Here is a 27,648-nt window from a genome sequence, read left to right as displayed (position 1 = left end):
CTGTCCCTTTGATACCACACACAAACACACATATACACACAAAAAAAAAACAAAAACAAAATACACCAGACCCCCCCCCCGAAATTCTCAAACTTCTGCTTCTGAAAACTGACATTACAAAACAAGGGAGAGGAAGGATGATACCAAAACAAAATTCAACAAAAAACCTGCATCGAAGCAGATGTTCTCAATATGATTGATAAAGATTTTAATTTTCTCTGTGCTCACTGTTCTTCCAAAATTTTGACTCAACTAGTTTTATAACTGGTTCAAGTCAAAACTACAATATGTATGCAGTACAACTTAACGGTGTGTAGATTTTACCCATCCTTACTGTCACTTGGCAATGTTTTCAGCTGATATTAGTGTTGTATTTGATCGATTTATGGATTTGGGGTCTGGAACTGTGCTTCCTGGAAAATAGTTAGTAGGTCTTCTTGGGTAAGATAGGACACAGTAAGTAAGGAACTGGCACCTTAAGGAGCACTGCCTTCTTATACAGATTTCTTGGATCGACTGTTGCCTTTCATATTAATTTTTTGATTAGTCTCTCTGTAACACCTGTGCAGTTGTATCTTACATCAGTCTCTGACTGTGAAACAAGAAAGGAAATTCTCTTGTGGTCAGTTCTGCTTGCTTTACCTCTTGCAACATCTATATTGAAATCACAAAGACTTGTGCTAGTAAGGTGAACATGAGCTGGCCTGTAAAGCTTGGTTATAATACTTAAGTATTAAATAATGGTACTTAGCACTTATGCAACTTAATGCTTGACAATCTTCAAAGCACTTTACAAATCTTAACCAGTTAATCCCCACAGCAACTCTGTGTGGTAGGTTATGAAGGCCACACATTGAAAATCTCCTGCAAAATGAGCTTGCCTGCATAATAAATATATGTGAAAAAAATATCTGCACAGTTATGTCCCTGAAGTCAAGAGTTTACTGGACTGTAACACAGTTACATGCTCTGCTTTCAATAAATTAGTTCTGCTTTCTTATACTCTGCATTGTGACCCAGCACACAGTATTGCCACAAATTTGATGATATTTATTATTATTAAAACTCCTGGAAGCAAATAAGCAGAGAATCATAACTTTTATCCAAGAAATCAAGTTTCTAGTGCTGATGATTGCAAAGAAAACACATGGGGAAGGGCCAGGAAGCTTCTAAATACTGAAGCTCTCAGGACAGTAAGTACCATTTTTGAAAATATGAGTCTTGTGTTATCGGGATCAACTGGCAAACTTATGCTTGTATTTAAAGCTTAAGGGAACTTAAGGCTTCAGAGACTCCACTTCATTTAGGAAACAGTATACTTTTCTAGAACAAATTTTCTTTTAATTTTCATGTGCAAGAAAAAGAATATTGGTTAGTTATTGCTTTAGTTTCTTTCAGGCCAAAAATTTCCAGTGAAGTGGAAATACTGCTTTTAGTCCACAGCAATAATGTTAACTTACTACATCTGATAATATCACAAATGCTATTGGTTCTAGTCTTTGTTAGTTCTACTGGAAAACTCTTTTAAACAACATTACAATTTGAAGATAACATTATAATTTTGTGTGAAGGTCAAATTCACCTGCCAGAGGTGTAAGTTATTAGCTCATGGCTGCATGCCAAGTATCTCCATTAAAAGTAAGCCTCTGAAAAGTGAAAAGCCTTTGTAATGCCTAGCACAGAAAGGAAGCAATGGCTTTCATTGTCGAGGCCTAGTGGCAAGAGAGCCAGATACCAACTGATTATCAATATAGCTATCAACTTACTATCTGTTGACATCAACAGAAGTTCAGCAATTTGCCAGGATGTCTACGGAGTCAGTGTGACATTATTTATAAATACAGTGTGATCCTTCCCGTCGAATACAGCAGGGAACTGAATGCCTTCCTTTTGCTTTCATCTACAACTGTCTCTGTCTGAAAAGCTGATATTTTGAGAGCTGGTACCTTGGAAGAAAGCAGCTCTATGATAATGTGTAGACTGACCTCAATTCCTTAATTTCCTTCTGGTTCAGCCTGTAAACTTTTATTTGTTTTCTACTCTGTTTCTTCCTGCCTCTGTTCTCCCTCCTTTTGTCTTCATTCCTTTTTCTGCCTTTGGAGAAAAACAACAAGTAACCTTTGAAGGAATAATTAGCAATCTCTGAGACCCCAAATTAAAAATTGTTGCCTGATGCTCTGGTAAAATGCTTAACTAAGGGTAAGAGTTTCAGGCAGATGAGGCAAAGAGATGTTTCCACATGAGAGATGACAAGGGATGAGCAGAAAAGAGACCCTAGAAAGCAAAGAAATAAATGGATGGAACACAGGAGGAGACCTAATTAGCCAGTCTCACATGCTTGCCACTACATAATTTCAAATGCTCCAAATGGAGCCTGTTCTGCAGACAAGCTCATAATTAAGTACAGAGTTGCAATGCACATGCACAAGAGGTCTGAATTAAGGTTTCGTGGGTAGCCTTCTGGCTTTTCCAACCTTTGGCCACTTAATTTAGTGACCTAAATCTTTTTTAATATAGAAAAAAATTATTTTGATGAGATCTTGTAACTGTTTAGGGAGGAGGGGTTGTTAAGGAGTGCAATTTCTTGTACAATTATAGATGCCTACTACTTCGAAGGAAAAAGTATTCTATTTTTATTCTGCATATATTTGTGTACCATGCTGAGTCCATAATACCTTTTCTTTTTCCTTTTTTTTTTTTTTCCTAAAGTGCATTAAGCTACATGACTAACATCTAATTCAAATGCATCAGAAGCAGGAAGTCTGCCAGAGTCTATAGGACCAGCAGATAATCATGGTTTTAAAGAGTGCGCAGAAAAGAATAGATCCTGAGGGGAAAGGCTGCATGAATTCACTATGGAGGAGTTTTAGGAAAGTCTACATCAGAATCTTTTTCTAAGAGGCAGTTTTTTTCAGACTGAAGAGGTTTAAAAAACAGTCAATAATTATGTCAATACATTACATGGACCAGATGGTATTCACACTTGAGGAATTTTTAGGAAACTCGGGTATGGATTTACTGGAGGTACTGAACTATGTAGCCTTTTCCTGAAATCAGCTGTGGTACCTGAAGACAGAAATGCAATAAATATGATGGCATCTTGCAAAAAGGGTCTCTGAGGAAACTGGGGAATGGCAGACCCTAATTTGTCCATACCAGTCAGTTTAGCTGACACCGCATTACAGGATAAAATTAGCAGGCATGGAACAACAGGGTGCAAGTCAACACAATCTTTGTAAAGGACAGTCATGCCTTATAAATCAGTCAAAGCTCTTTGGAGGAGCTAAGAAGGTTAACTGTGATTTAGCTGATTGCCCTGACTGTTGAATATCTTGATAGTAGAGACCAAGAGCTTAAAGGTTTCTCTGTGGCTTTGGTATATTGAATAGAATATTAGCTTCCTATGTCTTCAGTGTAGTTTTTCTCACCTTTTTCTTACGCTCTTCAACTGTTGGTGTTGGTTTTGGGTTCAGGTGGCTTGTCAAAATAAAATAATACTTCAGTACCTTCGGTACTTGGTGTGATGCTGTGCCGTGTTCCCTGCCTGTAAGAGTGGCTCGTAGTATTTTTGGGCTCCTCTCTCTGTATTTATCTGTAACCTCTTATACAGAAATTATAAGTTCCCAGGACAGGACTGTCATTGGGATCCTGGGCATGGGGCTGCAGTTCTGCGCCCCAGCGTGATGGATATGGCTAAATATCTGAAAGTATGGAGCCAACCTGCCATTTTTCAACTCCTGGAACAGGCGGCGGTGCCGGGAGAGACTCTCGGGACGGGAAAACCTTGAGGGCACTCGGAAAGGTTACCCCGAGCTTAACCTTTACCCCAGCAAGGGCTGATGGCGTGTTATCCCCGGGCGGCTTCCCCCCCGTCCCCACCTCCCTCTCCATCAGCACCACCCTCCTCCGTGCCTCTGCGGGAAGGCGCCTGGGAGATGAGACCGTAAGGAGAAGAGTTAATATCTGTTATGCCGGGGGAGGGCGGGGAAGGGGGAGCGGGGCCGTGCCGGGGGAGAGAAGCGGGGCTCCCCCAAACCCCCCCGGCCCGGCACGGCTCGGCCCGGCCCGGCCAAGCGCCGCCTCCGCGGCGGGATGCAGCCGCCGCCGCCCCGCGGGTGCAGGTAAGGAGCCGGGGCGGGGGGGGGGGGGATGCTCGGAGCACGGAGGGCAGCCTCCCCCCTCCAACCCCACAGAGACTGGCCTCGGGGTGGGAAAAAAGGGAGGATGAGGGGACCAAAAAGCAATCATAATAATAGAAAATATTTTAAAATAGATAAGAAAATAGCGCCCCGATTGCTGGCATCTCAGCTTTGGGGCGTTGAGGTGGTCCTCTGCAAACGCTGCCCGCCGAGCAGCTGGCCCACCCCGGGACGGAAGGATTTCGAGATTTAACGTACCCCCCCTCGTCCTCCATCCTCCCCATTTTAATTGAGTGGGGCCGTGGCTTGCAGGCAGTGCTAGGATCTAGCACGGCTGCTGGCGCTGAATTTGGCAGCAGCAGTTGGGAAGGGTAGTTTTCAGGAGACGTGCAGGGAATTTGCAACAGAAATAATAAGTTTCTCTGTGGTTGCCTGGTTAATTAAAAATGAAGTATGTGCTGCGAATTGGCAAACAGTCCTGAGCAATGAACTCGAGCAATCCTGCGTCTTAATAGTTTATCGTGTTCTTGTCTCCTATAATATTGGAAATACCTAAGCATTGCCTTTGTAAACCCACGAAGAGCCCTTAGAGTTCACTGTTTAAAGAATGTTTGTAAAGGGATTTTCATCCCCACCGAATGCCAGTGGGAGCAGCCAGTGCTCGGGGAGTCAGGTCATCCGCTCCTTTTCTTGTGCAAAGAAAGCAGGAGCAGAATTATTCCAACAATACTGCTGCGTTGTTGTAGTGCACAGCATGCCATTCCCTGCTGGTACAGTTGTTCGGGTGATGTGTGCTTCTGGAGTTGATGATTTTGAGCAGAAACTTGAGAAAGAGAGAGGAAAAACATGGAGCAGTCTCTGCATCAGCAACCAAAAAGGTCCTCTCGGGACTTTTTAATGCCCCGTAATGGAGCCCATGGGGGGATCGGGTTTCATTTTTGTAATTTATTTTCAGTCTAGTACATCGATATATTTATTTCAGTCATATATGCTATTTATAGAGCGCCTCTTTGAAGCAGTGCATTTTTAGTTACTGTTTCCTTTCTCACATCATGATTTTGCAGTGGATTGCACAGATATTTCAGTGGTGCTGCTGCTGTGTAACTTATGGAGATGTGCACTTTGGGCAAATTAGATACATGTAGGTAGCTGCAGCTGTGCAGTTTATTGCCTCTGGCAAGGAGACCTTCAAAAGGATAAAATATTTTTGGATATATATATAATGCTAAACTGAATTGGGTGGGAAGAAAAAACTACAAATAATTCTTCCTCATTTTCAACATCTTTCTGAGATAAAACAAACGTAAATCCACAAATGAGCTTATAAAGTCAGTTCGGAGTTTGAAATCAGCCCTGTGTGAAGGGGCAGATGACAAACACTTCCCATGCAAACATTCTGGTTTGCAGGTATTCTGCCATCCGTTCTGGATGGATGAACCAGAAGAATATGGGACGGCACAAACAGCGTAAGGCTCAGTCCTGCAAAAAGCTGCGTGCACATTCCTACCTTTAGCTATTATTAACAGGCTACCTGAGGTCAGTGAGATGATTTACAGTGCATGAGGTTAAGCAGATATCCGTGTCTTTGCAGTACCAGGACCTACATGGACATGTTTATAAGTAATGATAGATACAGAATAACCCAGCGTGGCTGAAAACCATGGCTGGAGGTCTGTATGGTTCTTTAATTTGTAAAGATTTAAGACATTGAAAAAGTCCTTCTGACTTTTATATGCTGATGGAATAATTTTCAATCATTTTTAAAATGAAAAATGAACTCCTTTTGTTTAGAAGTGCTTAGCAGTGGAGACACTGGTTCTTCATAAAACTTAATGTATGTTCCTTCATAAAAGGAGATGGAAATATCAACTGAATTACTGGGGGAAAAAAAAGAAGTCTATTGAAAAAGAAAATTAATATTTGCGTCATAACTTTATGTCATTGACTAAAATTCATGGACATAGAGTCCTGCCTGATTTGTTTTCCTGTAAAAGTTTTGATATAACACAATTGGGCTAAAGGCACATTCTGGTTTGTGTTTTGCTATTGAAAAATATTTCATTTTGAAGAAGACTTTACATTCAGATCTACATGTAATCATTTCAGAAAAGTAAATTATTTATGGACCCAAGTTCTTGTAAGAAAATATTTCTAGTGGTGTTCCAGATGATGATTTTTGTAGATACTAACTCTTCTTCTCCACCATAAAATAATTTAAAAAAAGAATGTTTTTAAGAAAAATAAAATCATTTGCATCTAGAAAGACAAATGGTATTCAAATATTTTCCTAACGGAGAACTTTAGCAGTATGTATATGAAATTTCAGCTCCCTCAGGGATCACCACAGTTTTTCCTTTCCACGCTGAACAGGAAAAAATTGTTTTGTGTAAATGCTTTTTTAACATTAGAATAGGAGGCTTAAAAATACAAAGCTATGTAAAAAGGTATCACTCATACTGTAAGGGATTTAAAATGGAACAATCTTCCAGAAAAACTCTGGTGATTTATGGAAATGAAGGATCTCATCTAGGGATTTTGCATGCTGGGATGCTAAGCCTTCACATTTCCCAGTCTCCTACAGCTTTTACTAGAAGAACCTGTGTCTGTGACATTGGCCAGACACCTTATGGGGGGTTACACCTTGACCTTATAGTAACAACAGAACACAAATTTTCTTCCTGTGGGCCTACCTCTGAGTCCTGATAGGATTAATGTTCTATCTTCAGATGTCTTTGTCCACTACATAAGCACCCAAATACTATTAGATTGTACTTAAGGTACTCTTTTATCTTGGAGCACTAGCCTTAAACTCATAAATGACACCTTTTCTTTTTCAAGAAAGCAAATATAAGTACATGACTTCTTATGACTAACAATTAGAAAAAAAAAAAAAAAAAAGAAAAAACAACTAATCAGATTTTTGAGCATTGTAGGATAACAAAAGTGTGATGCTGTTTTTGGTTTCATTCTGATGGTCATCAGCTAAGGCTGACTTAATACCTAAAGCTTTTTCTGCCTCAAGAAACTATATTTAGACAGTATAATGAATACTGAATACAAATACGGATATTTTAAGATACGAAATCATATAGTCAGTTATAATTAGCGAGCAATAATCAGTAGTAATTTATTAAAAAAAAAATCAAGAGAATCCACTTAGCAGTTCTGTAATAACTGTAATTAATTAGGCAATATTTTATATTTAATTTTAGGATCAAAGGTAACCATTGATGGCCTTAATTTGCGATCCTATTTGGTAATGTGCTGCTTATGTGCTTAATGTGCTCTTCTGTCTCTAAGATACTAGGTTTCAGCAGAACAAGTATCTCCAAGTAATTGAATGTCTCAAATCAGTTTGTAAATTGTTTTAATTTGGGAGGCTTTGTGTGTAGCACCAAGTACAATTTAAATACCAACAGTGATGAACATTATGGACAGGAAGAAAAGGAGAATTATACTGCATAAATTAAAACTAATCCATCTGGAAATACTACTCTAAATGCAAACGCAGAGTGTGCGGAAACAGAAGGAATTTAGAAGGCTATAATTCCAGAATTGTAGGATGACATGAGGAAATCAAATATTTCTGTGAATATAGTTTGGCATGAAGAATGGAGACATATGGATAGGATACAGAGAACAACAACAATACTCAGAAAAGACCACCTAGATTGATTCATCAGGAAAAGTATTAAATATTTAATGCCTGGCTAACTCCTGGTAAATAAGGGAGAGAAGGCAAGATAACTGTTTACAAGTATTTGAGAGATACAGTGACCAGGAAGAGAAAATAGCTATATTTAAAGCTTGTAAGTGGTGTAGCATGACCGGGGGAGTGAGATACTGATGCAGAGCTCTTAGGAAACAAACAAACCAACTGTAACTCAAGAGGAAATTAGTTTAATATCTCTACTAATTTAGTTGCGAAAACAACCCCTGTGTTAAAGAGTAATAAACATTGTGATGTTTTATGCCTTTCATATTTGTTTTTCTACAGCAGTTAACTGAAATCTTGCTTATAATTTGAAAAATTCAAGTTGTATACTTGCAAATATCAGTAATCGTAGACACACAGTCACAAAGCTAGATGTTGGGGCATTGCATCTCTCCCCCAAAGCTACATCTATTATATCAATGTATTTCCTGATAGGTCCTTTACTAACTTATGTTTTTAAGACCTCATTGATGGAGGCACCATGGCCCACCCAATTCAGAATCATTTCCAGTGAGTTTCAATCCTTTTCATTGTTTTAAAATCTTACCCATATTTTCCTTGCTGTAATTTAAGCCCACTATATTTCATCTACCCTTTGTTGTGAAAAACAGATTATTCCTTTCCCTCTTTGAAACAGTCCTTCTTGTATGAGAAAATGGTTTTATGTCCTCCCTTGTTCTCTTTTGTTCTGGACAAACAATTTAAAGCAACTGTCTTCCCCAGAGGTTTAATTGATTTCTGATCTCCTAGGGATTTACAATGATCTCTGATCCTTGTTCTCTTCTGCAGTATTTCCAGTGATTCCAAATCGTTCTTGCTCAAAATTGAACATAATACTCAAAGTGATACATCAGCAGTGCTAAAAGTAGTAGAAGGATTATTTTATGTAACTTGCAAGTATCTGCCCTATTTCCGCGTGTTCTGTGTGCTAGTATTCTTTTTTTTTTCTTTCTTTTTTTTTTTCTTTTTTCAACAGTATGTTGCAGAAAACACCATAACACTATCGCATGCATGGTGTTAATTCTGTGAAATGTCATAATGCCTAGATCCACTTCTGTAGAACTGCTGCCAGTCTTTCCCTCCTGCCTCCCTTAGCCTTTGCTTTTACAGTTGATTATTCTTATCTAAATGGAATACTTTGCTTTCATCTTTCTCAGTCTGTCAAAACACTTAAATTCTATCTAGTACTGTCATCCAATCCATTTGAACCCCAGTCAGTTTGGTTCATCTGCAGATGGGATGCTACTCTCTAATCTACCATGTAAAGAAATTACCGAGCAGTATTCAAAACACACTCCTGAACAGATTTGCTTAGGGTATCCTTCCAGTGTAATACTGAATTGTTGGTAACTACACTCCAAATACTCTCTTCCAACCAGTATCAAGGTATACCGCAATTTAGTCTAAACCAACTGTGCCTAATTTGTTTATGAGAATGTCATGAAACCAGGGACTTGCACCTGCTCCAAGACTGGCTAATCTGAGATTGGTGCAACCAATTCCTTAAGTACTGTTTATTAGGCTAGTTGTTTTCAAAACCCAGTTTTCAAAACCCCAAACTTCTTTTAGAAGCTCAAACCCATTCTGTTCCCATTCAAACCTAAGTTCTTTTCCCTTTGTCACTGTTGTGAACAGTATTAGTTTATTGGCAATAATTGACCTGGAAAATGAAGATGAAGGGGAATAAAGGATACTGAATACTTTGGCCTTCTTGGCATCCCTTATTAGATTTTTCTTCCCGCTAAGTAGTAGACCAAATCTTTCCAAGTCCTCCTTTCTTTTCTACTGTCTGTACAAAGAACTTCTAATTACTCTTTGTCTTCTGTGACAGTTAGTTTCTCATTCTAGACCTTAGCTTTTTTATTTTTTATATGTATATTATTCAATACTCGTTAATTTTCATTAATCTCCACATTTTGTATGATTTTGCTTGTATCTTTCATTATACTCATAAGACTAGTGGACTCTATTTCATGATCTTCATTCAAGTTGCCTTCTACCTCCACATTCATAATATTACCTCCCAATTTCAGTAAAATCTGGGAAAAAAAATCCTTTTTAATGCTTCTTCATTCTGTGTAAGACAAAGTCATATAATTTGTCTTCAAGAATTGGTTGGATGTTAGGCTTTGTGGCTTTACGTTGGTCTTTGAAGGAGTCTGGAGGTCTGGCAAAGGCTTGGCAAACACTAGGATGCAAATCAGTGTATTTGTTCAGTTCTTAATTCCATCTGCAGTGCCAGTATGTTCAGGTGTTAAGAAGAAATAGATTAACAAATAGCACATATACTGAAGTCTGTCAGCTGTTGGGCCATCTATCACTGTTGGGCCTTAGCAGATTTAAGGTTTTGGCTAGCATGATTTTCATCACGTATGACATCATAACATAAAGCCGCTCGAATTCAGCTTTGTAGGCCACATTTTAGACTATGTCAGATATGAAAAAAAAAGCAGAAACCTCTTCTATCTTATGTTATTGTCATTCAAGAAAATAAGAAGGGATAGCATTTGCAGTTAGTTTAACCGCTGCTAGTAGAGGGATGCTTAATGAACGTATTTACTGTTTTCGTGGTCCTTTCTTGTTGCTGAATCTATATGAAAAGGCTAAGGAGCAATAGATTTGCCTAGAAAATCCCATTGGTGTCTATCTTTTACAACCTATGTATTTTACAGTTAATTAATGTATACACTGATTAATAGACTTAAGTGGGTATTATACAAATTAATGTATTGGTTGTTTGCAAAAATACTCTTCAGTCCACAGTGTTTGCTATCATGGGAGAGAGAACTGGTGTGCTTTTGTTTCATAGCCAACCCCAGGCTGAGGTATATCCACAAACAAAGATTGTAAGCCAATTTGCATTTACCTTTAAAATCAGTAAAAAACCCTACAAGCTCAGAACATCATACGCTCTCCTGCAAAATTACAGTGAAGTGAAAATGCTTCCAAGTTTTACTTTCGAAGCTGTAATTCTATTACCTCTCTTCCCTCTGCTTTAACTTTCTCCTATGTTCTGTTCCCCTTACTTTGGTCTGTGGCTGTGGAAAAGCTGGAAGCAGTGCTTGGATTGCCCTAGTTAGGAGGGGCTGTTTTCTCCCCAGCTGAGGAATGTTTTATGTGCTGATGTGCCCTGGAAGGTCTGAAGATACACATCAGTGCAAATATAGCAACAGGGATTTGTGATCCCAGTAGGAATGCACCCCCTGGGCTGGGAGCTGGGGTATGCATTTTCCTGTGGTAGTAAAGATGAACAGACACGTAATGGGATTTTTGCATGAGTCTGCTCCTTCTTTCAGTGTTTTTAAATGGCAAAAGGTTCGCATTTGTGCATTGTCATCTTCACTGAATGTAACCTATCTACAGAATAGGGTTTATACGTAGTGAAATAAATCTGCTTATGATGCAACCTTTCAGCTATGTACATTATGACCCTGAATGCAAAAGTGCAAGGGGAATATTAAATGAATAGCTGATCTAAGAATAAGATGTGCAGTGAACAGTGCTAAGTCTTGACTGGAGAATAAAACTGACAGAAAATAAATGTGATAGTGAAACGTTGTCATTTTCAGTAACCTGAGCTTGAGCCATAAACTTTTCTTTAGTCCAAGATCCTGAAAGAACAGCCTGTATGCTTTCAATCTTTCATTAAGGCAAGATTCTGTCTACTTTTCAGCAAAAGAAAGTATAATAATTGTAACTTTATTTCAAATAATGATGTTATTTTAAATTCTAGGTTCACATTGAGCATTTTGAATAGCAGTGACTCTTGGTAAGCTTGGCTCTTTGTTTTTCACTTCAGAGTTTGCCATATTTTACTGGAGCAATGCTCCTGAATTAGGGCTTTAGTTCAGCAAGGTTTTAGATATATTGTATGGACTTCCCCTTGCTCTGATTTCAGGCTGTGTATTTTTGTGGGATTGTTCCAGTTCATGCATGGGTGAAATTAATTGCCAGATTTGTTAGCCTTATGTAAGAAAACTCCTACTGTATCCTTTCGCTTAACTTGAATTGCAGCTAGTTTAACTATTCACAGCAGGTTTCCTAATACTCTGTTTCATTATCCTTTATTTACTGGTAAAGTTTTTTTACATAATGATTCGTATCTGGAATCATACTCCTATTTGTTGCTTTTATTAATGAAATAGAGCACTGTCAGAACAGGTATTGTCACTGTGATTTAGTGAAAAGACTGGTAGGTCTTAAGCAAACTGTAAGTAAACTAGAAGTATTGCTCACTGTATAGACTTTACATTGCTCACTGTATGTTATCCCCATTCCGTAGGTGAGGGTAGAGAAGGCAATAGGACTAGCTCACTTTTTACCTAGCTGTTAGTATCGGTTATGCTAGTTTTGGAAAGGGGTCTGAGGGTTTTGGTCCACAGCAGTTAAACACGAGCCAGCAGTGTGTCCCAGCATCCAGGAGGATCAACCGTACCCTGGGGTGCATCCGGCCCAGCACTGCCAGTCAGGAAAGGGAAGGGATTGTCCTGCTCTGCTCTGCTCTGGTGTGGCCTCACCTTGAGCACTGTGTGCAGTTTGGGGTGCCACAGTATGAGGATATAAAACCATTAGAGAGTGTCCAAAGGAGGGCTACAAAGATGCTGAAGGGTCTAGAGGGCAAGGCGTATGAGGAGCGGCTGAGGTCCCTTGGTTTGTTCAGTCCTGAACAGAGCAGCCTGAGGGGAGGCCTCATGGCGGCCTGCAGCTCCCTCACAAGGGGAGCGGAGGGGCAGGCGCTGAGCTCTGCTCTCTGGGGACAGCGACAGGACCCGAGGGAACGGCATGGAGCTGGGGCAGGGGAGGGTCAGGCTGGGGGTTAGGGAAAGGTTCTGCACCCAGAGGGTGGTCAGGCACTGGGACAGGCTCCCCAGGGCAGTGGTCACAGCACCAAGCTGTGCTGAAGTTCAAGAAGCATTTGGGCAGTGCTCTCAGACACATGGTCTCATTTTTTGTGGTCCTGTGTAGAGCCAGGAGTTGGACTTGATGGTCCTTGTTAGTCCCTTCCAGCTCAGGATATTTTATGATTCTGTGTTTCTATAGCTGCTCTTGTTACAGCTGGAGAGCAAGGTATTGTGGGACATAGACCTGGCCCTTGTGGTTATGCTGTTCAAGACCAGTGATTAGATTATTACATCCGTAGCTGAAGATGCATGTGTAACCAAGATTTATGTTGCTGTAGCAACATGAAGAGACACAACTGTGCTGAATTTCGTAGATCTTTGAAGTAGGAAGTCTGCTAATTCAAAATGGCATTGAGAATTCCTGTTAGCATGTGAAGAATTTAACTATGAGGAGCCCTCATTAAGAGACTGAAATCTTGCCTATCTGACTCTCAAGCTGAGTTCAGTAAGTTCCTGCTGCTCATCAAAGGGTTAGAGAAAACAGGCAGTTGCAAGGGAGAAGAGAAACGAAAAGCCAATGGCTCAAATTAATCAAGAGCAATTGATTTGAAGAGAAATAGGAGTGATGCAGGGTTTGATGACTACTGTGAAAATCACAGGGTGCTTCCAAGAGGCCATTGACAAAAAGTTTGGAACATGTTCTGGGTATTGTAACTGGCCTGGCAGTAGAGGCAGTCATAGGAGGAACTGAGCTTAGCCAGTTCAAGACTTCACTGTATTATGAATCAAATTAAAATAGTGGTGCTGACATGATATGTGCTAAGGTACACGTAGGAAGACGTGAAAATCTTTGGTTTCAGTGAAACTTGAAGTGGATGAGGAGGGCTACAAGGGATTCGGAAGAAAGTAAGGTATAGAAAGCTTTGGGTAGGCTGTGGAAGAGGCAGATTTTTTGCACTGAACACTACCTCCTGCTTTTCAGCGTTAGGGCACCCCTTGAATCTGGTAGCCAGCAACTGTTTTGACCTCTTTAGACAGAGGTACTTAGTGCAGTTGGCCAAATCATTCCAAAACTGACAAAAAATATGGCATGGGGGGGTGAGGGATGGGTGTGCAGGGTGAGAATGCTGACTTTTTAACATTTTGGAAACTGGGATTATTAATTTTTGGCTGTTGTCATTTCAAGGTCACACAGTTAAATACATTTCTTACTTCAGCTGCAACAGAAAAAGTCTAAGCAACTTGACTTTTTTTGTTTGTTTGTTTGTTTGTTTGTTTTTTAAAAGCAGTACCATTGAAAAGTTAATTATCTAAAAGGTTTCAAAATGTTAATGGCAAAAGATTAAATTAGATTTCCTTGGATTCAGGGAACTCTTAGTGAGATGTGTAGCTATAAAAATATATGGTAATAGAATCATGGAATCATAGAATCATAGAATGCTCTGGGTTGGAAGGGACCTTAAAGACAATCTAATTCCACCCCCCAGCCGTGGGCAGGGACATCTTCCCCTAGACCAGGTTGCCCAAAGCCCCATGCAGCCTGGCCTTGAGCACATCCAGGAATGGAACATCCACAGCTTCTCTGGGCAGCCTGTGCCAGGGCCTCACTACCCTCTGAGTGAAGAATTTCTTCCTTATATCTAATGTAAACCTACCCTCTTTTAGTTTAAAGCCATTACCCCTTGACCTGTCACTACTTGGCCTTGTAAAAAGTCCTTCAGCTTTCCTGTAGGCTCCCTTTAGGCACTGGAAGGCTGCTATAAGGTCTCACCGGAGCCTTCTCTTTTCCAGGCTGAACAACCCCAAGCCCCTCAGCCTGACTTTACAGGAGAGGTGCTCCAGCCCTTTCATCATCTTTGTGGCCCTCTTCTGGACTTGCGCCCAACAGGTCCACACCCTTCTTGTGCTGGGAGCCCCAGAACTGAATGCAGCACTCCAGGAGGGGCCTCACAAGAACAGAGTAGAGGGGGACAATCCCCTGCCTTGCCCTACTGGCTATGCTTCTTTTAATGCAGCCCAGGATACAGCTGGCTTTCTGGGTTGCAAGCACATGTTGCTGGCTCATGTTGAGCTTGTTGTCAACCAGCACCCCCAGGTCCTTCTCCTCACGGTTGCTCTCAATCCATTCTCCTCCCAGGCTGTATATGTGCTTGGGTTTGCCCTGGCCCAAGTGCAGGACTTTGCACTTGGCCTTGTTGAACTTCATGAGGTTCACACAGGCCCACCTCTCCAGCCTGTCCAGGTCCCTCTGGATGGCATCCCTTCCCTCCTGCGTGTCAACTGCACCACACAGCTTGGTGTCATCAGCAAACTTGCTGAGTACTAACATGATGGTACTAACATGAATTCATTTTACCTCCAAGAGTCAATGGACTGCAACCTATTTACTTTCCAACATTGTTGTTAATATGCCACAGCTTCATGTGATGGAGTGGTGATCCATTTCCCTGCAAGATCAGCAATAATAAGACTACAACTTTCATCCCATTATCTCACTTCATAGATCATCCACAACAAAGGCTTGTTGTTGTCTCATGAAGAAACACAGATGAACCAGGAAGCATTAAGAGGGAAGGGAATCCTGCTCTTCATTTGTTATCCAAACAGCTTGTTTGCAGGTGTCTCATGTTTCTTAAGCTGCTTCCCCATTTTAGGGACTTGTCAAGACTTGGTGCAGTCACTGAACAGCTGGCTGCCAATTCATGGTGCCCTCACTGCCCTGAGCCCTTGGATGGGAGCATAAGCTACCACACACACACACACACACAGAGAGAGAGAGAGAACTGAGCATGAGGAAAGTATGCCCATAATTACCTTCTGCTCTTCTTCTCTTCTCTAGCTAATTGGACAGCTTCCAGGTAACGTAAGCAAGAACTGGAGCAGATGCTGAAGCAGTGGGATTTCTGGGCATCTTACATTTTCATTACCTCCTTTGTAAAACAGACTTTCTCATTTATGGTAAATGGGGCTGCGTCAGGCTGGCGGGCGGTCACCAGTGGGGTCCCTCAAGGCTCCATTTTAGGGCCGGTACTTTTCAATATTTTTATAAACAATCTGGATGTAGGAATAGAAGGTATTTTGAGCAAGTTTGCTGATGACACCAAGCTTGGAGGAGTTGTGGACTCGAATGAGGGTGTAAAGGCCTTGCAGAGGGATCTGGACAGGTTGGAGAGCTGGGCGATCACCAACCGCATGAAGTTCAATAAGAGCAAGTGCCGGGTCCTGCACCTGGGACGGGGAAACCCTGGCTGCACGTACAGACTGGGCGATGAGACGCTGGAGAGCAGCCTAGAAGAGAGGGATCTGGGGGGTCGTGGTAGACAGCAAGTTGAATATGAGCCAGCAGTGTGCCCTGGCAGCCAGGAAGGCCAACCGTGTCCTGGGGTGCATCAAGCACGGCATCGCTAGTAGGTCAAGGGAGGTGATTGTCCCGCTCTACTCTGCGCTGGTGCGGCCTCACCTCGAGTACTGTGTGCAGTTCTGGGCACCACAGTATAAAAAGGACATGAAACTGTTGGAGAGTGTCCAGAGGAGGGCTACGAAGATGGTGAAAGGCCTGGAGGGGAAGACGTACGAGGAACGGCTGAGGTCACTGGGCCTGTTCAGCCTGGAGAAGAGGAGGCTGAGGGGAGACCTCATCACAGTCTACAACTTCCTCGTAAGGGGGTGTCGAGAGGCAGGAGACCTTTTCTCCATTAACACCAGTGACAGGACCCGTGGGAACGGGGTTAAGCTGAGGCAGGGGAAATTTAGGCTGGACGTCAGGAGGGGGTTCTTCACAGAGAGGGTGGTTGCACACTGGAACAGGCTCCCCAGGGAAGTGGTCACTGCACCGAGCCTGTCTGTATTTAAGAAGAGATTGGACTGTGCACTTAGTCACATGGTCTGAACTTTTGGGTAGACCTGTGCTGTGTCAAGAGTTGGATTTGATGATCCTTAAGGGTCCCTTCCAACTCAGGATATTCTATGATTCTATGATTCTATGATTATCCTGGAAGTCACAATACAGAATTTGGATGAACTGAATATTTTCTACAACTTATGTGCAACAGAGATGTTGTCTGATATTTTTTAAGGCAAAAGAATTATAATTGCTGTTTTTGTTTTTAAAGAAAAATAGAGGTATTTTGTTTGGCTTACAAAGTTTCTGTTCAGTTCTAAGTTTCTGATGTTTTCAGTGACATCAGGCTTGTGTGAAACTTGTACAACTGCAGGCCAGGTCAGACTCCACAGATTTCTTGCCTTCTGTAAACATTAAAATGAAGAGGTTTATTGCTAGGACATTTCCCTGCTGTGCTGCAAAGTAAGTCATGTCAATGTTATGGTTTTTGACTAGAAAGTCAAACTGGCAAGTCTAATTTTATCATGTGACTTAATTACTTGCAAAATACACATTCTCATGGGGAATGAAAATTGTAATAAAAGGGTAAATGAAAAATGAAATCATTTTCATTTTTGTAGACTACTATTATCCTAAATTTATAACCAGATGATTATCTTGATAATGTTTATTAGTAATGTTATCTTGATAACATTATTTTTGATAATGTCAATATATCAAATTCTTGATAATGTTATCTTGATAGTGATTGTGTAGCTAAAAATAATAACCTCTAATGCAGTGTTGTGGATCTCTCACCTGTCCATTATATAACAGGATACTCAGTACCAGTCCCAGTGAATGAGAAAATTAAAGGCAAAAACTTAATGGGTTTGTGATTCAGTAGAAAACTGAAGTCCAGCCCACATTGGAATTTAATAAAGATATTTTAGGAAAAGTATAATATAATGTTGTATCAATGGGAAACTTCTTACTATTTTCTATGTCAAGTCCAAGATGGTTTTTCTGTTTATCTAACATATCTAAATTAAGCCTTAGTTCAGACAGCTACTTCTGTAGTTGGCATAAAGTGAAATTTCTGTAGCATTTGGAATTCAGCATGAATGGCTGAAAACATTCTCTATCACTTTATTTTTGTTTTTGTTTTTTTAACTGCAAAGTCTGAACAAACAACTTGAAGTGGAAAGATAAAAACACTTGGAAACACCAAACCACACAGTAATCACATGTGAATATAGAATAGAGCAAGGAGCATACTGGATGACAAAGGAAAACAAATCATTGTTAGTCTTTGGAATTTCTCCTTACAAGTAGAGAATTTCTGGGCAACAAAATAGAGTATATTTTGAGGTAGAGAAGAAATATAGCTGCAGGCATGAAACACCCAATCTGTTTTAAGGGTAAAATAAGAAAAAAGAATGGGCTTTAGACTCTAAGAAATAATTACCTGAAATTACTGCAAATAACCCATGCTATTTGACAACATAACTTGAAATGGCATTCTGAGAAAAGCTCTGATTGAGTAACTTATGACATGTGATATCATTTCAAGTCTATATTTCAATAATATCTTCATCTCTTGTTCAGGCTGTCAGGGTTTTTTACCCCTCAGGATGACACTGATAATGTCAGTGGGAATTTACTATTCTGTTAATGAATTTTATACACACACATGTATATATACCTATATATTGAGCTAGTAAAAGCTGAACTAATTAATCATAAAAGAAGACTGAATTGTGCCAGAAAAATAATGAAAGTAGGGATTATTAAAAGGTTGAATACAAATGCTTTGAAGAGAGAGATTCAAAGATGCTACAGCCAGAATGGACCATTGGGACTAATTCCCATTTTATAAATTAAAAAGATTGTGTTTGTTGGACAGGTGGGGGTAGGGAAATCCTGATCTTTATTTTAATTTTGTTGTTGTTGTTGTTGTTGTTGAAAAATACAACCACCTCATTACAACTAGAGAGTAGATAAACCAAAAATAATTTAGTCTTCATTTAGGGACTTTGGTTTCAGGGTACAGGCTATATTTCAAATAGCATAATAGTGTTTTGCATACCTATTCACCATAGTCATAACTGGAAAGTCTATTCTTAACTTCCTTTTCTTAATCATTCTCTGTTCCTGCTGCATTCATGCCCTTTCTTGCACCAGGTAAGCTCCTACTAGATTGGTGAAATTCCTTAGGAATATGCATGTTATTGAGTAGTACATGCAGTCATGTAATGCTCTTCAAGGCAGGAGATACATTCAAAATATTTGTTGACTTTCATGAAATAAAACCAGATTCTTTGATTAAAAAGCATTTTATAAATATGATGCCTATTAGATGGGTGTAATGATTTTATAAAAGTAAGCTTACAAGGTTATGAATTATGTATGTCTATAAAATGTAGTCTATAACACTTTCTGTTTGGCTGTATATAATCTTTCTTCATTATGTTTTCAGGATGGAACATGAGGCTACCCAGCTAGAAAAGCAGCATGTGCATAGTGTGTATGAAAATACAGCTGCTTACTTTAATGATCTGCAGAGCAAAGCATGGCCTCGTGTTAGAAACTTTCTGTTGGAGCAAGAGCCTGGCAGTCTCATTGCTGACATAGGTAAGCCGTTCCCTGGGGTAGCATGAAATATTGTCTGTAAACCTTACTAGTTTATAAATTAATCATAGGTATCCTCTAGAGCAAAAAGTATTCTAAATTTGTCTAGAGATTGTTTGAAAACCGTTTTTAAACAGTATTAGATGTCATATGCAATTTATTTTATTTCTTTGACAATGTATTGGGCAGCTAGTAAATACAATTTTACCTAAAGATTGAGCTAATCTTTAATCTACCGGTTTTCCCACAGGCTTAGCTGTCTGTCATTCTCCTGGTGCACTTTTTTTTGGAAAAAAAAAAAGACGTTAATAGCTCAGTTATTTCATATTTCAGTTTCTTTAGATCTCTCAGTACTGCTGGTCTGCACAATTTGTTGTGTCTCATTTGTTCTAAAACTTTTACTATTAAGGCTTTAACTTCAGAGAAATATTCTGACATGTTGGGTGTTAAAAATATATATATATTATATGAGAATCTTCCCATTATCCTAAGTGAGGTTTGGACACCAAAGCCTTATTTTTCTGCTATGGCCTTGTCTTCTCTACATGTTCAATTTATACCTTGATTTTCTGTTGCACTTGCAGGCATTGTAGTTGTTTCCAGGTCCTGGTGTGTTTGCTTTGTGCTTGTATTATGCATTCAGGCCTAAACAGTGCATCATTGCAAACTGGGTGCTCCTTTGCATCATTGCATTCTCCTCACTACTTAGACTAGTAAAATGTGTTTACACAGCATGGTGTACAGATGTACAAAATGAATTATGTTCCTGCCTTATCCTATCAGAGAAAAACATCTTTGAAGTTCTTACAGACCAAAATCAAAAGATAATATACAGTTTTGCTGTTGCCAAGTAGTTCTCAGAAAAACACTGGACTCCTATTATTTTGGATATGCATCTTTCATATTTCTGCACCATTTTCACAAATTACCCCAGGAAATGTCCTGTGGCATCTACTCATTCAGCAGTCAGCTTAACATGGTATTTCTCAGCCAACATTTTTTTGTCACCTCAATAAAAGTCATCTGAAGCTTTGCTGAAGTTCTTTGAGGCTTTAAAAGCAGTTATCACAGTGGTTGCTGAAAGATCACTCCATTACTGTTTCAGATGAAATAATTTAAACACATGTGATGCATCTGGACAGAAGGTAAATGCTTACAGTTGCCAGTAAAAATATTCCCATCAAGGCACACAAGGTACCTCCTTTTATGGGGTTTAATAAGACCTACAGGAATCTGACTGCAGTATTTATTTTCAGTAAGCATTTTGATGGGAGGGTTGCCTAGTGGCACTACATTTTTCAAAATGAGATGTTCAATTGATAATCTCTTCTTCTGTTTAATACCACCTTTTATTAAAATATTTTTGTTTGCTAGCTTTACATGAAGCATGATAATAGTAGCAGAATAAAATAGCATTTTGTCTAATTGTCTTATTATTGTTAATTCATGAGAATAAAGGGCAATAGTGTGATGGTTGTTTATAGCTTCATGAAGGAACCCACCCTCCTGATGACTCATTTAAAAGTGAATCTCCTGCAAATGTAGATTTTTAGAGTACCAAGAGTGTTATTTGGCTTGTATTGAATACATATATATACTGTTATTTGGCTTCATTCCAGAGCAGACCATGTACTTCAGAAAACTCACTGTTATTACAAAGCACTCCACCAAAACACATGTATTAAGCAACTGAATCTTCTAAATTAATATACATTTGACTAAATGTGTTCCTTTTACTAACTGATAATACTTTATCCTAATTTTAAAGCTTAAACTTTCTACCCAACATGCAGGGCTTCATGTTTTATTGCATATATTCCTTGATCTGTATTAATAATAATTTTTTCAATTTCTCTTAAGTGTCACTTCAAAGCATAATGATTGATTTTTGCTTTAGAAAGATGCTCTTTTTTCAACATGGAAGTGTTGTGCTGTTCTCCAGCAGTTCCTGTGCTGTCTCTCTAGATAATGGTGCACATTAACATCAACGACAGCAGCAGCGCTGCAAGAAGCAGTGATGTTTCTAAAGATAACTCCAGGCCTTTAAATTGAATTACCAATACCGAGATGGCTCTCTTTGCCAAGCTGCTACCCAGTTGCTTGGCTGTCAACTTTCAGAAATTATTCTTCACTACTGACCCATAACTGCAGCGAATGTTTCCTAATCTAATTTTGAAAAGTGCCTGTTATGCATACAGTATTGAAGAACACTCTGAAAGATTTCAATTTAGTATAGCACAGGCCCTTAGTAGACATACTTTTAGGTAGAATACATGCTGGGACTGTTCATTACATTTACATGTGTTACAATGCGTCAGAACAAAGATAGAAAGAGAAAGTGCCTGCAACATGGCAGGAGTTTTATGAATCAGTTATTTTCAAATCTGTATCTCAAGTTAAAATTTTCCTCTCTGCCTTGTGTCAGTGACAGCTGTGGTTTAGGATTTCTTGGAGACAAATCCTTTCCTCTGTTATGCAGTCACAGAGACCTTGCTGGCTGGAGATCTTGGTGGGGTTGTTAACATGGCTTATGATGGCTTCAGTGCAGAGACCTGGGTCTGGGCCAATGCATCCCCTTCTCTAGTCCTTCTCCCTGGAAGTGGGGATGTGCTGGAGGGCTACTGTGTGGGATTTAGCAGAGGCTGGGGAGGAATTGAAAGAGAGATCTATTGGAAGTCACTAAAAAGACAAAGCACACTAGCTACAGGAAATCCTCTGAACAGAAAGTAGATGGAAGCTGTAAGGACATTGAGGAAAAGGGTCATCAAACTTACCCCATCCTTACTCTTTATCAGGTGCTCATTTTTACTCATTGTTTGAAACAGGTTACCAGGCTATATAACAGCTCAGTATGCTGCTTGATACTGAGCATGGCTCTGAGCTGTGCAATAGTGGCTACGGAGAACCACTCCTTCCTCCTCTCACCTGCACTTACCTTTCTTCCCCAGAGAAATGCACATAACCTGGTGTTGCACAGGGCTGTGCAATGAGTATTTTTACTGGTGATATTGGTACTGTTACATTCCTAATGCTGTGAACATATAATAGCAGTCCAAATGAGTCCTTCAGGAGTTAGGCTAGTAGGAGCAAACACACATTTTGTTTCCCAGGAAGCCTTAGAACTAGGAAAGACAACCCACCCCCCGACCTAATCCTCATTGTTTTCGGTGCTTTGAGGGGAATAACTAGTGTGTGGAACATGTGACTTCAAATCTAGTAAAGAATATTCTTTTATTTAGGTTGTGGAACTGGAAAGTATCTCAGTGTCAACAGTCAGGTGTATACTCTCGGCTGTGATTACTGTGGACCACTGGTAGAAATTGCAAGGAAGAGAGGCGATGAAGTTCTGGTATGTGACAACCTTAACCTTCCCTTTAGGGACCAGTGCTTCAACGCAGTCATTTCCATTGGAGGTAAGACCACATGAATACATTCTGTCCCACAGCAAATCCAAATTGGTTATCTTTTATTTTTTTTTCTCCATGTATCTTCATTTCAATTAAGTTTGTTTTGAAATAATTGTCTGAGAATTGCAGCACATATAGCTGAAATGAATGTAGTAAAATTAAAAAAAAAATAGGTCCATTGCACAGATGTGCTTTTGACCAGGGAAGTATGTGGATCATTTGTTTGTTTATATGTGGTCTTGTTCACCCTGTGGATAAAAGATTTCCTTCCAGCATGCATTTTAAACAAGTAACAACTAGTATAAACATGGCTGCTGGTAGTTTAAACACATTGCATGGTCAAGATAAACTTTGGGTTCCTCTTTAGGATCTGTTTTGACCAGCAAAAGCATTGAAAGGGAGAACACTGGCTTTCTCTACAGAAGAGCTCGAAACTTATGTCAACTATTATGTATTAAGAACGCAAATTTCTCTTAGAGTAGACATGCAATGAGAATTTAGAAGTGTTCAAGTGCCTGTTTTCTGAGTGAAGAATCTCAGCATCTTGACTCCTCTGACCTATCTCATTGAAAAGAATTGCTCATAATTTGAGAAGTAAAAACTGGAAAAGAACAGATGAAGAATAGTTAGACTACTCAGTTACAGTCTACATTTTAAATTCAGTTCTTACTTAAACTCCTTTCAGACTGTTTGACTGTATCAGCAAAAATATAAAACATGAAAATTATTACTGGTAGCAATCAACAAACTACTCAATCTATGACCAAAATGTATTTTAAAATCTCTTTTTCACATATGAACAGAATTTTAAAGGGAGAAAAGAGTGGCTAATATGCAAGTGGTATTTATATAAAATTGCTTTTGTATTAACTAGTTAACCCGTGAACTCTATCCATATATTAGGTCCTGTAGCATAATTTCAGTTCTATTAGATCAGCTGACTTTCAAGGATAGCCTACTTATCTAATATTTGTACCAATAAAAGGCCTGACATGAGCCAGCAGTGCACATGTGCAGCCCAGAAGGCCAACTGCATCCTGGGCTGCATCAACAGAGGAGTGGCCAGCAGGTTGAGGGAGGTGATGTCCCCCTCTGCTCTGCCCTTCTGAGGCCCCAACTGGTGATCTTCATTCAGCTCTGGTGCCCCCAGCAAGAGCTACAAGGATGGTCAGACGGCTGAAGCACCTCTACTATGAAGAAAGGCTGAGAGAGCTGGGGATGTTCGGCCTGGAGAAGAGAAGGCTCTGGGGAGATGTCATAGCAGCTTGCAGATTTTCGGTACTTAAAGGGGACTTATTAAAAAAAAAAAAGAAAGCAACTTTTTGTTCGGTCAAATAATTCTTCATTCAGAGGGTGGTGAGGCACTGACACAGATTCCCAGAGAAGCTGTGGATGCCCAATCCCTGTCAGTGTTCAAGATCAGGTTAGATGAGGCCCTGGGCAACTTGATCATGTGGGTGGCATCCCTTCCCATGGCAGGGGGGTTGGAACTGGATGATCTTTAAGGTCGCTTCCAACCCAAACCATTCTGTGGTCCTATGATAAGATCAAAAGATGGTGTGGTATTTTTGTGCATTTAACAATAATGGATTTTAATCCCTCTTGAACAGCGACATGGTATATCTGTCTCCATCTAGTTTTAAATGAAGTTGTTTTTTTTTTGCATGGCAAATATTTGTGTGCAGAGTCAAACGCTCTTCGTGGCTTTGCTGGTATATTCCTGTTTACAGGATTTATATTTCTGTAGAAGCACCAGAATTACTAAGTAACTTTAACCATGAAGAATATTTCATCCAGTAAATGAACTGTTTAAATAGAATTTGCACAGAATCTCTTGGTTGGTTAGCACTTCCTTCTGGTGAAATAAGCTCAAATGCTTATGCTGTCAGTTTTGACCCCAGTTTACAGGAGGCTCAGTGGTGGCATACAGCCTGCCTCCATTGTGAGAGAAAGTATCAGTTCCTTTCTCCCCATCTTGTTTAAGAAATGGAAATAGTTTTTGTTTTGTTTTGTGGTAGGTTTATTTTGGTTTGTTGGTTGTCTGTTTCTTCCAAAGATCAAGAAAATATTGACAAGAGTTGGGAGGAGCTGGAAAGAAACATTAACCATACAGATACGGGAACTCTTCCCAGAGTTTTCTGTCTTGTGTTCTCAGATGCTTCTGAGGACCTAGTTAATATCAACTGCCAAGAAAGTTTTTTCCTGTCCTGTGGTAAAAAAGCTACATTTTTTTTCCCGTTGGTAACTTATCATTGTTTAGAATAAAGTCAAGGCTAGCTGAACAGTCTTTCATAACTGCAATGTTGAAATAAAGATCTTTCAACAAGTAGAATTGGCTGCTGTCAAGCAGCACATATAAAGATAATTAATTTTTCTTAATAAGTTGAGAAGTCTTCAGCTAACAACATATACAATTATTATATGTTGCTATTTGGTTACATGGAATGTTTTGTGTGTAGAATAGGCTGGTTCCAAGTCCATCTGAATCAAATTATGGAATTGGTCCATCATTGATTCAAATCAAATCTAGTACTGATGATAGAGAGACCAGCATGACCAATCTCAGTCCAGGTTAACATTTTTGAGAGTTTAGAGAGAAAACAGCTGATTTAGCTATTCACTGGTTGTTAAAATTGGTTCCTTCAGGGGAGTAAGAAGCTGTAAACAGTGTGGAAATCTTGAAAGATAGTTTCATTCCACATCACAGTGAAATTTGAAAATGTGGAAATTATTATGGAAAGAAAATTCAACTATAGTGATCAATAGTTTTATTTTGACTTTTTTTTTTTTTTTTTCTTAATACCATACCATAGTGTAAAGAAAAAATATAAATTATGATTCTCAGATACGAAAATTTAGGCCAAGACACTTTCTTCTCATTTTGTTCCCCAAAATAAACATTGTATAAAGGCAACACCTTTCTAGAGAATTAATACACTGCAAAATATTTCTAATTTATCTCACTAGTTCTTTTGAAAACCCACTGAAAACTAGTTGTTATTTTCTTTTATGGATTATACAAAAAAATAGTAACCTGTGTCTGACTTATCTCAAAACCCTACATTGTGATGACATTGATTTCCTCCTTTGGGATTTGCCTATTTTTATTCATTGAATGTAAAGGTAAAAGAGAACATTCTAGGGTAAACTTGTACCATGGTACCAATAAATTCTGCGTTGTTGCTGACTTGCAGTGGATGATGATCATGATATGACAACTAAAGTGATTAAATACATAGAGTAGGTTGAAGAAGAAAATGCTATTCCCATACTAATATTCAATACATGATGTCTTTCCTTTTTCATAGTGATCCATCATTTTTCAACTAAACAAAGAAGGATCAAAGCAATAAAGGAAATGGCAAGGGTATTGATGCCTGGAGGCCAGATGATGGTTTATGTTTGGGCTATGGAACAAAAGAATCGTCGCTTTGAGAAACAAGACGTATTTGTTCCCTGGAACAAGGCCTTGTGCTCACGGCATTTTTCAGAATCAAATCAATCTGGAGATAAGGGTGAGTTTGTGCATGCTGTGAAAAGCCAAGATATACACCCTGCAGAGCTAGTCATCTCTGATTGCAGCTACCAAACCACTCTGCAGCCAGAAACTAATTCGAAACATTCCCAAAATACGGACCATTGCTTATCCAGAGCCTGCTGCATGAAAATTTCGGAAGAAGAAAACAGATTTTACAGTGCTCTAGGAAGATCTTTCCGGTCATGGTTTTTCTCCAGATCCCTTGATGAATCAGCCATGAGGAAGCAAACTGAAAAACTGAAGCCTCTGAAGAATGAAGAATGGACAAACAGTACCATGCCCATCCAGCATTCACGGCACTGCAGTTTGGATTTAGGTCACCATGGGGCACTGTTGAAAGAACAAAGTTTAGATGATGATGATGTGTTTGTAGAAAGCTCGCCTATCAAAAAGCCACCGTGGTCACCAGCCACAGATGCACTGAAGGATTTGAGTTTAAATGGAGGACACCAAAGCGTAGCTCAAAGCAAGAGTGAAGAAGCTGCATTTATAAATGGTTCAGTGGAAGACAGGGACAACAGCTGCATTTGTAATAAAGATAATACTGTTAAGTCTAACGCCAGCAAGTTTTTCAAAAGAACTTCAACAACTGATTCCACTGATTCTGCTTTGGATTCAGCAGTATCTGTTGGGGACCAAACTGTTGACGCATTGGATACAAAAGCCTTCATGCGTTATTATCATGTTTTTCGGGAAGGGGAGCTGTGCTCTCTGATAGAAGAGAACGTGCCTGAGCTTCTGATACTTTCTTCCTGCTATGACCATGGAAACTGGTGCATTATTGCAGAGAAAAGAGGAAAATAACTGTAAAAAGAACAAAACAGAATTCAATGACTGAGGATTTTAAGCTGCTCCTTGTGTTCCTGTGATTGTGCAATCTGATGTGGAATTTGAATCCCTTGTAGTCACGTGCCATCCATTTCCTATCTATGTAACTATCTGATGGAAAGCTTGTATATAGGAATGTAAGTGGCAAACGATATTTATGTTTTGTTAAACTTTTATGAAGTTAAAACCAGAAAGTTTTATATTGCTTTTAGCAAATAATTGTGTTTTTAAATATACTTTTATATTGAAAAATAAAACTTTTTTATAAGACAAGGAAAGGATCAGGGCATCTTTTATGAGAAATAGCCTCTTCGTAGGACATTTACGCTTTGCTCTTGGAATGCTTAAAACATGTCACACTACTCCCTGTTCTTAAAGCCGTATAAATAGAGACATAGGCACATTTTAAAACACACTTGACTGTATATGCATGCTACATAACTGGGAGCAAACATTGTCCCAATGCTCAATGCTGCTTAGTTTGGAGTAGAGTTGTTAGTGGGCAAAAGCCATGTACAAAGCAAGCTCTGCATGTTCTCTTACTTGTGGTTTGTATTTTGGAGCAAATGACAGAATGGATTTTGAATGATAATTTGGACTTTTGTTTTGAAAACAATTTAATTTGCGTCTCAGGTGCAGGTTAAGTTTTGCACGTTAGCTCTCACAAATATTTTATCTTAATTTCCTTTGCTGCAGGTCTTTGCTGGTTATTTATACATAGGAGTCAGA

The 27,648-nt window shown here is 39.4% G+C and overlaps 1 protein-coding gene across 2 annotated transcripts in view; it reads left to right on the top strand.

Annotated features, from left to right (window-relative positions):
- The window catches only part of TRMT9B (tRNA methyltransferase 9B (putative)), a 30,718-nt gene extending 3,580 nt beyond the window's left edge, over positions 1 to 27,138 (top strand). Inside the window, exons 1-4 of one of the 2 annotated variants that reach the window (XM_032186787.1) lie at positions 4,066 to 4,121; positions 18,995 to 19,149; positions 22,386 to 22,559; positions 25,862 to 27,138. In XM_032186787.1, coding sequence (XP_032042678.1) covers positions 4,093 to 4,121; positions 18,995 to 19,149; positions 22,386 to 22,559; positions 25,862 to 26,895 — 1,392 coding nt within the window. In that variant the 5' untranslated portion in view covers positions 4,066 to 4,092 and the 3' untranslated portion in view covers positions 26,896 to 27,138. Of the gene's footprint in view, positions 1 to 4,065; positions 4,122 to 18,994; positions 19,150 to 22,385; positions 22,560 to 25,861 lie in introns of those variants that run through there. The other variant, XM_032186788.1, reaches the window with a different exon arrangement.
- The last annotated feature ends 510 nt before the right edge of the window (positions 27,139 to 27,648 follow it).

The sequence above is a fragment of the Aythya fuligula genome, chromosome 4, assembly GCF_009819795.1.
Source record: "Aythya fuligula isolate bAytFul2 chromosome 4, bAytFul2.pri, whole genome shotgun sequence".
In the NCBI taxonomy this organism is placed as follows: Eukaryota; Metazoa; Chordata; class Aves; order Anseriformes; family Anatidae; genus Aythya; species Aythya fuligula.
Note: the sequence above shows the minus strand (reverse complement) of the source record. Positions and strands in the feature narration are given on the sequence as shown.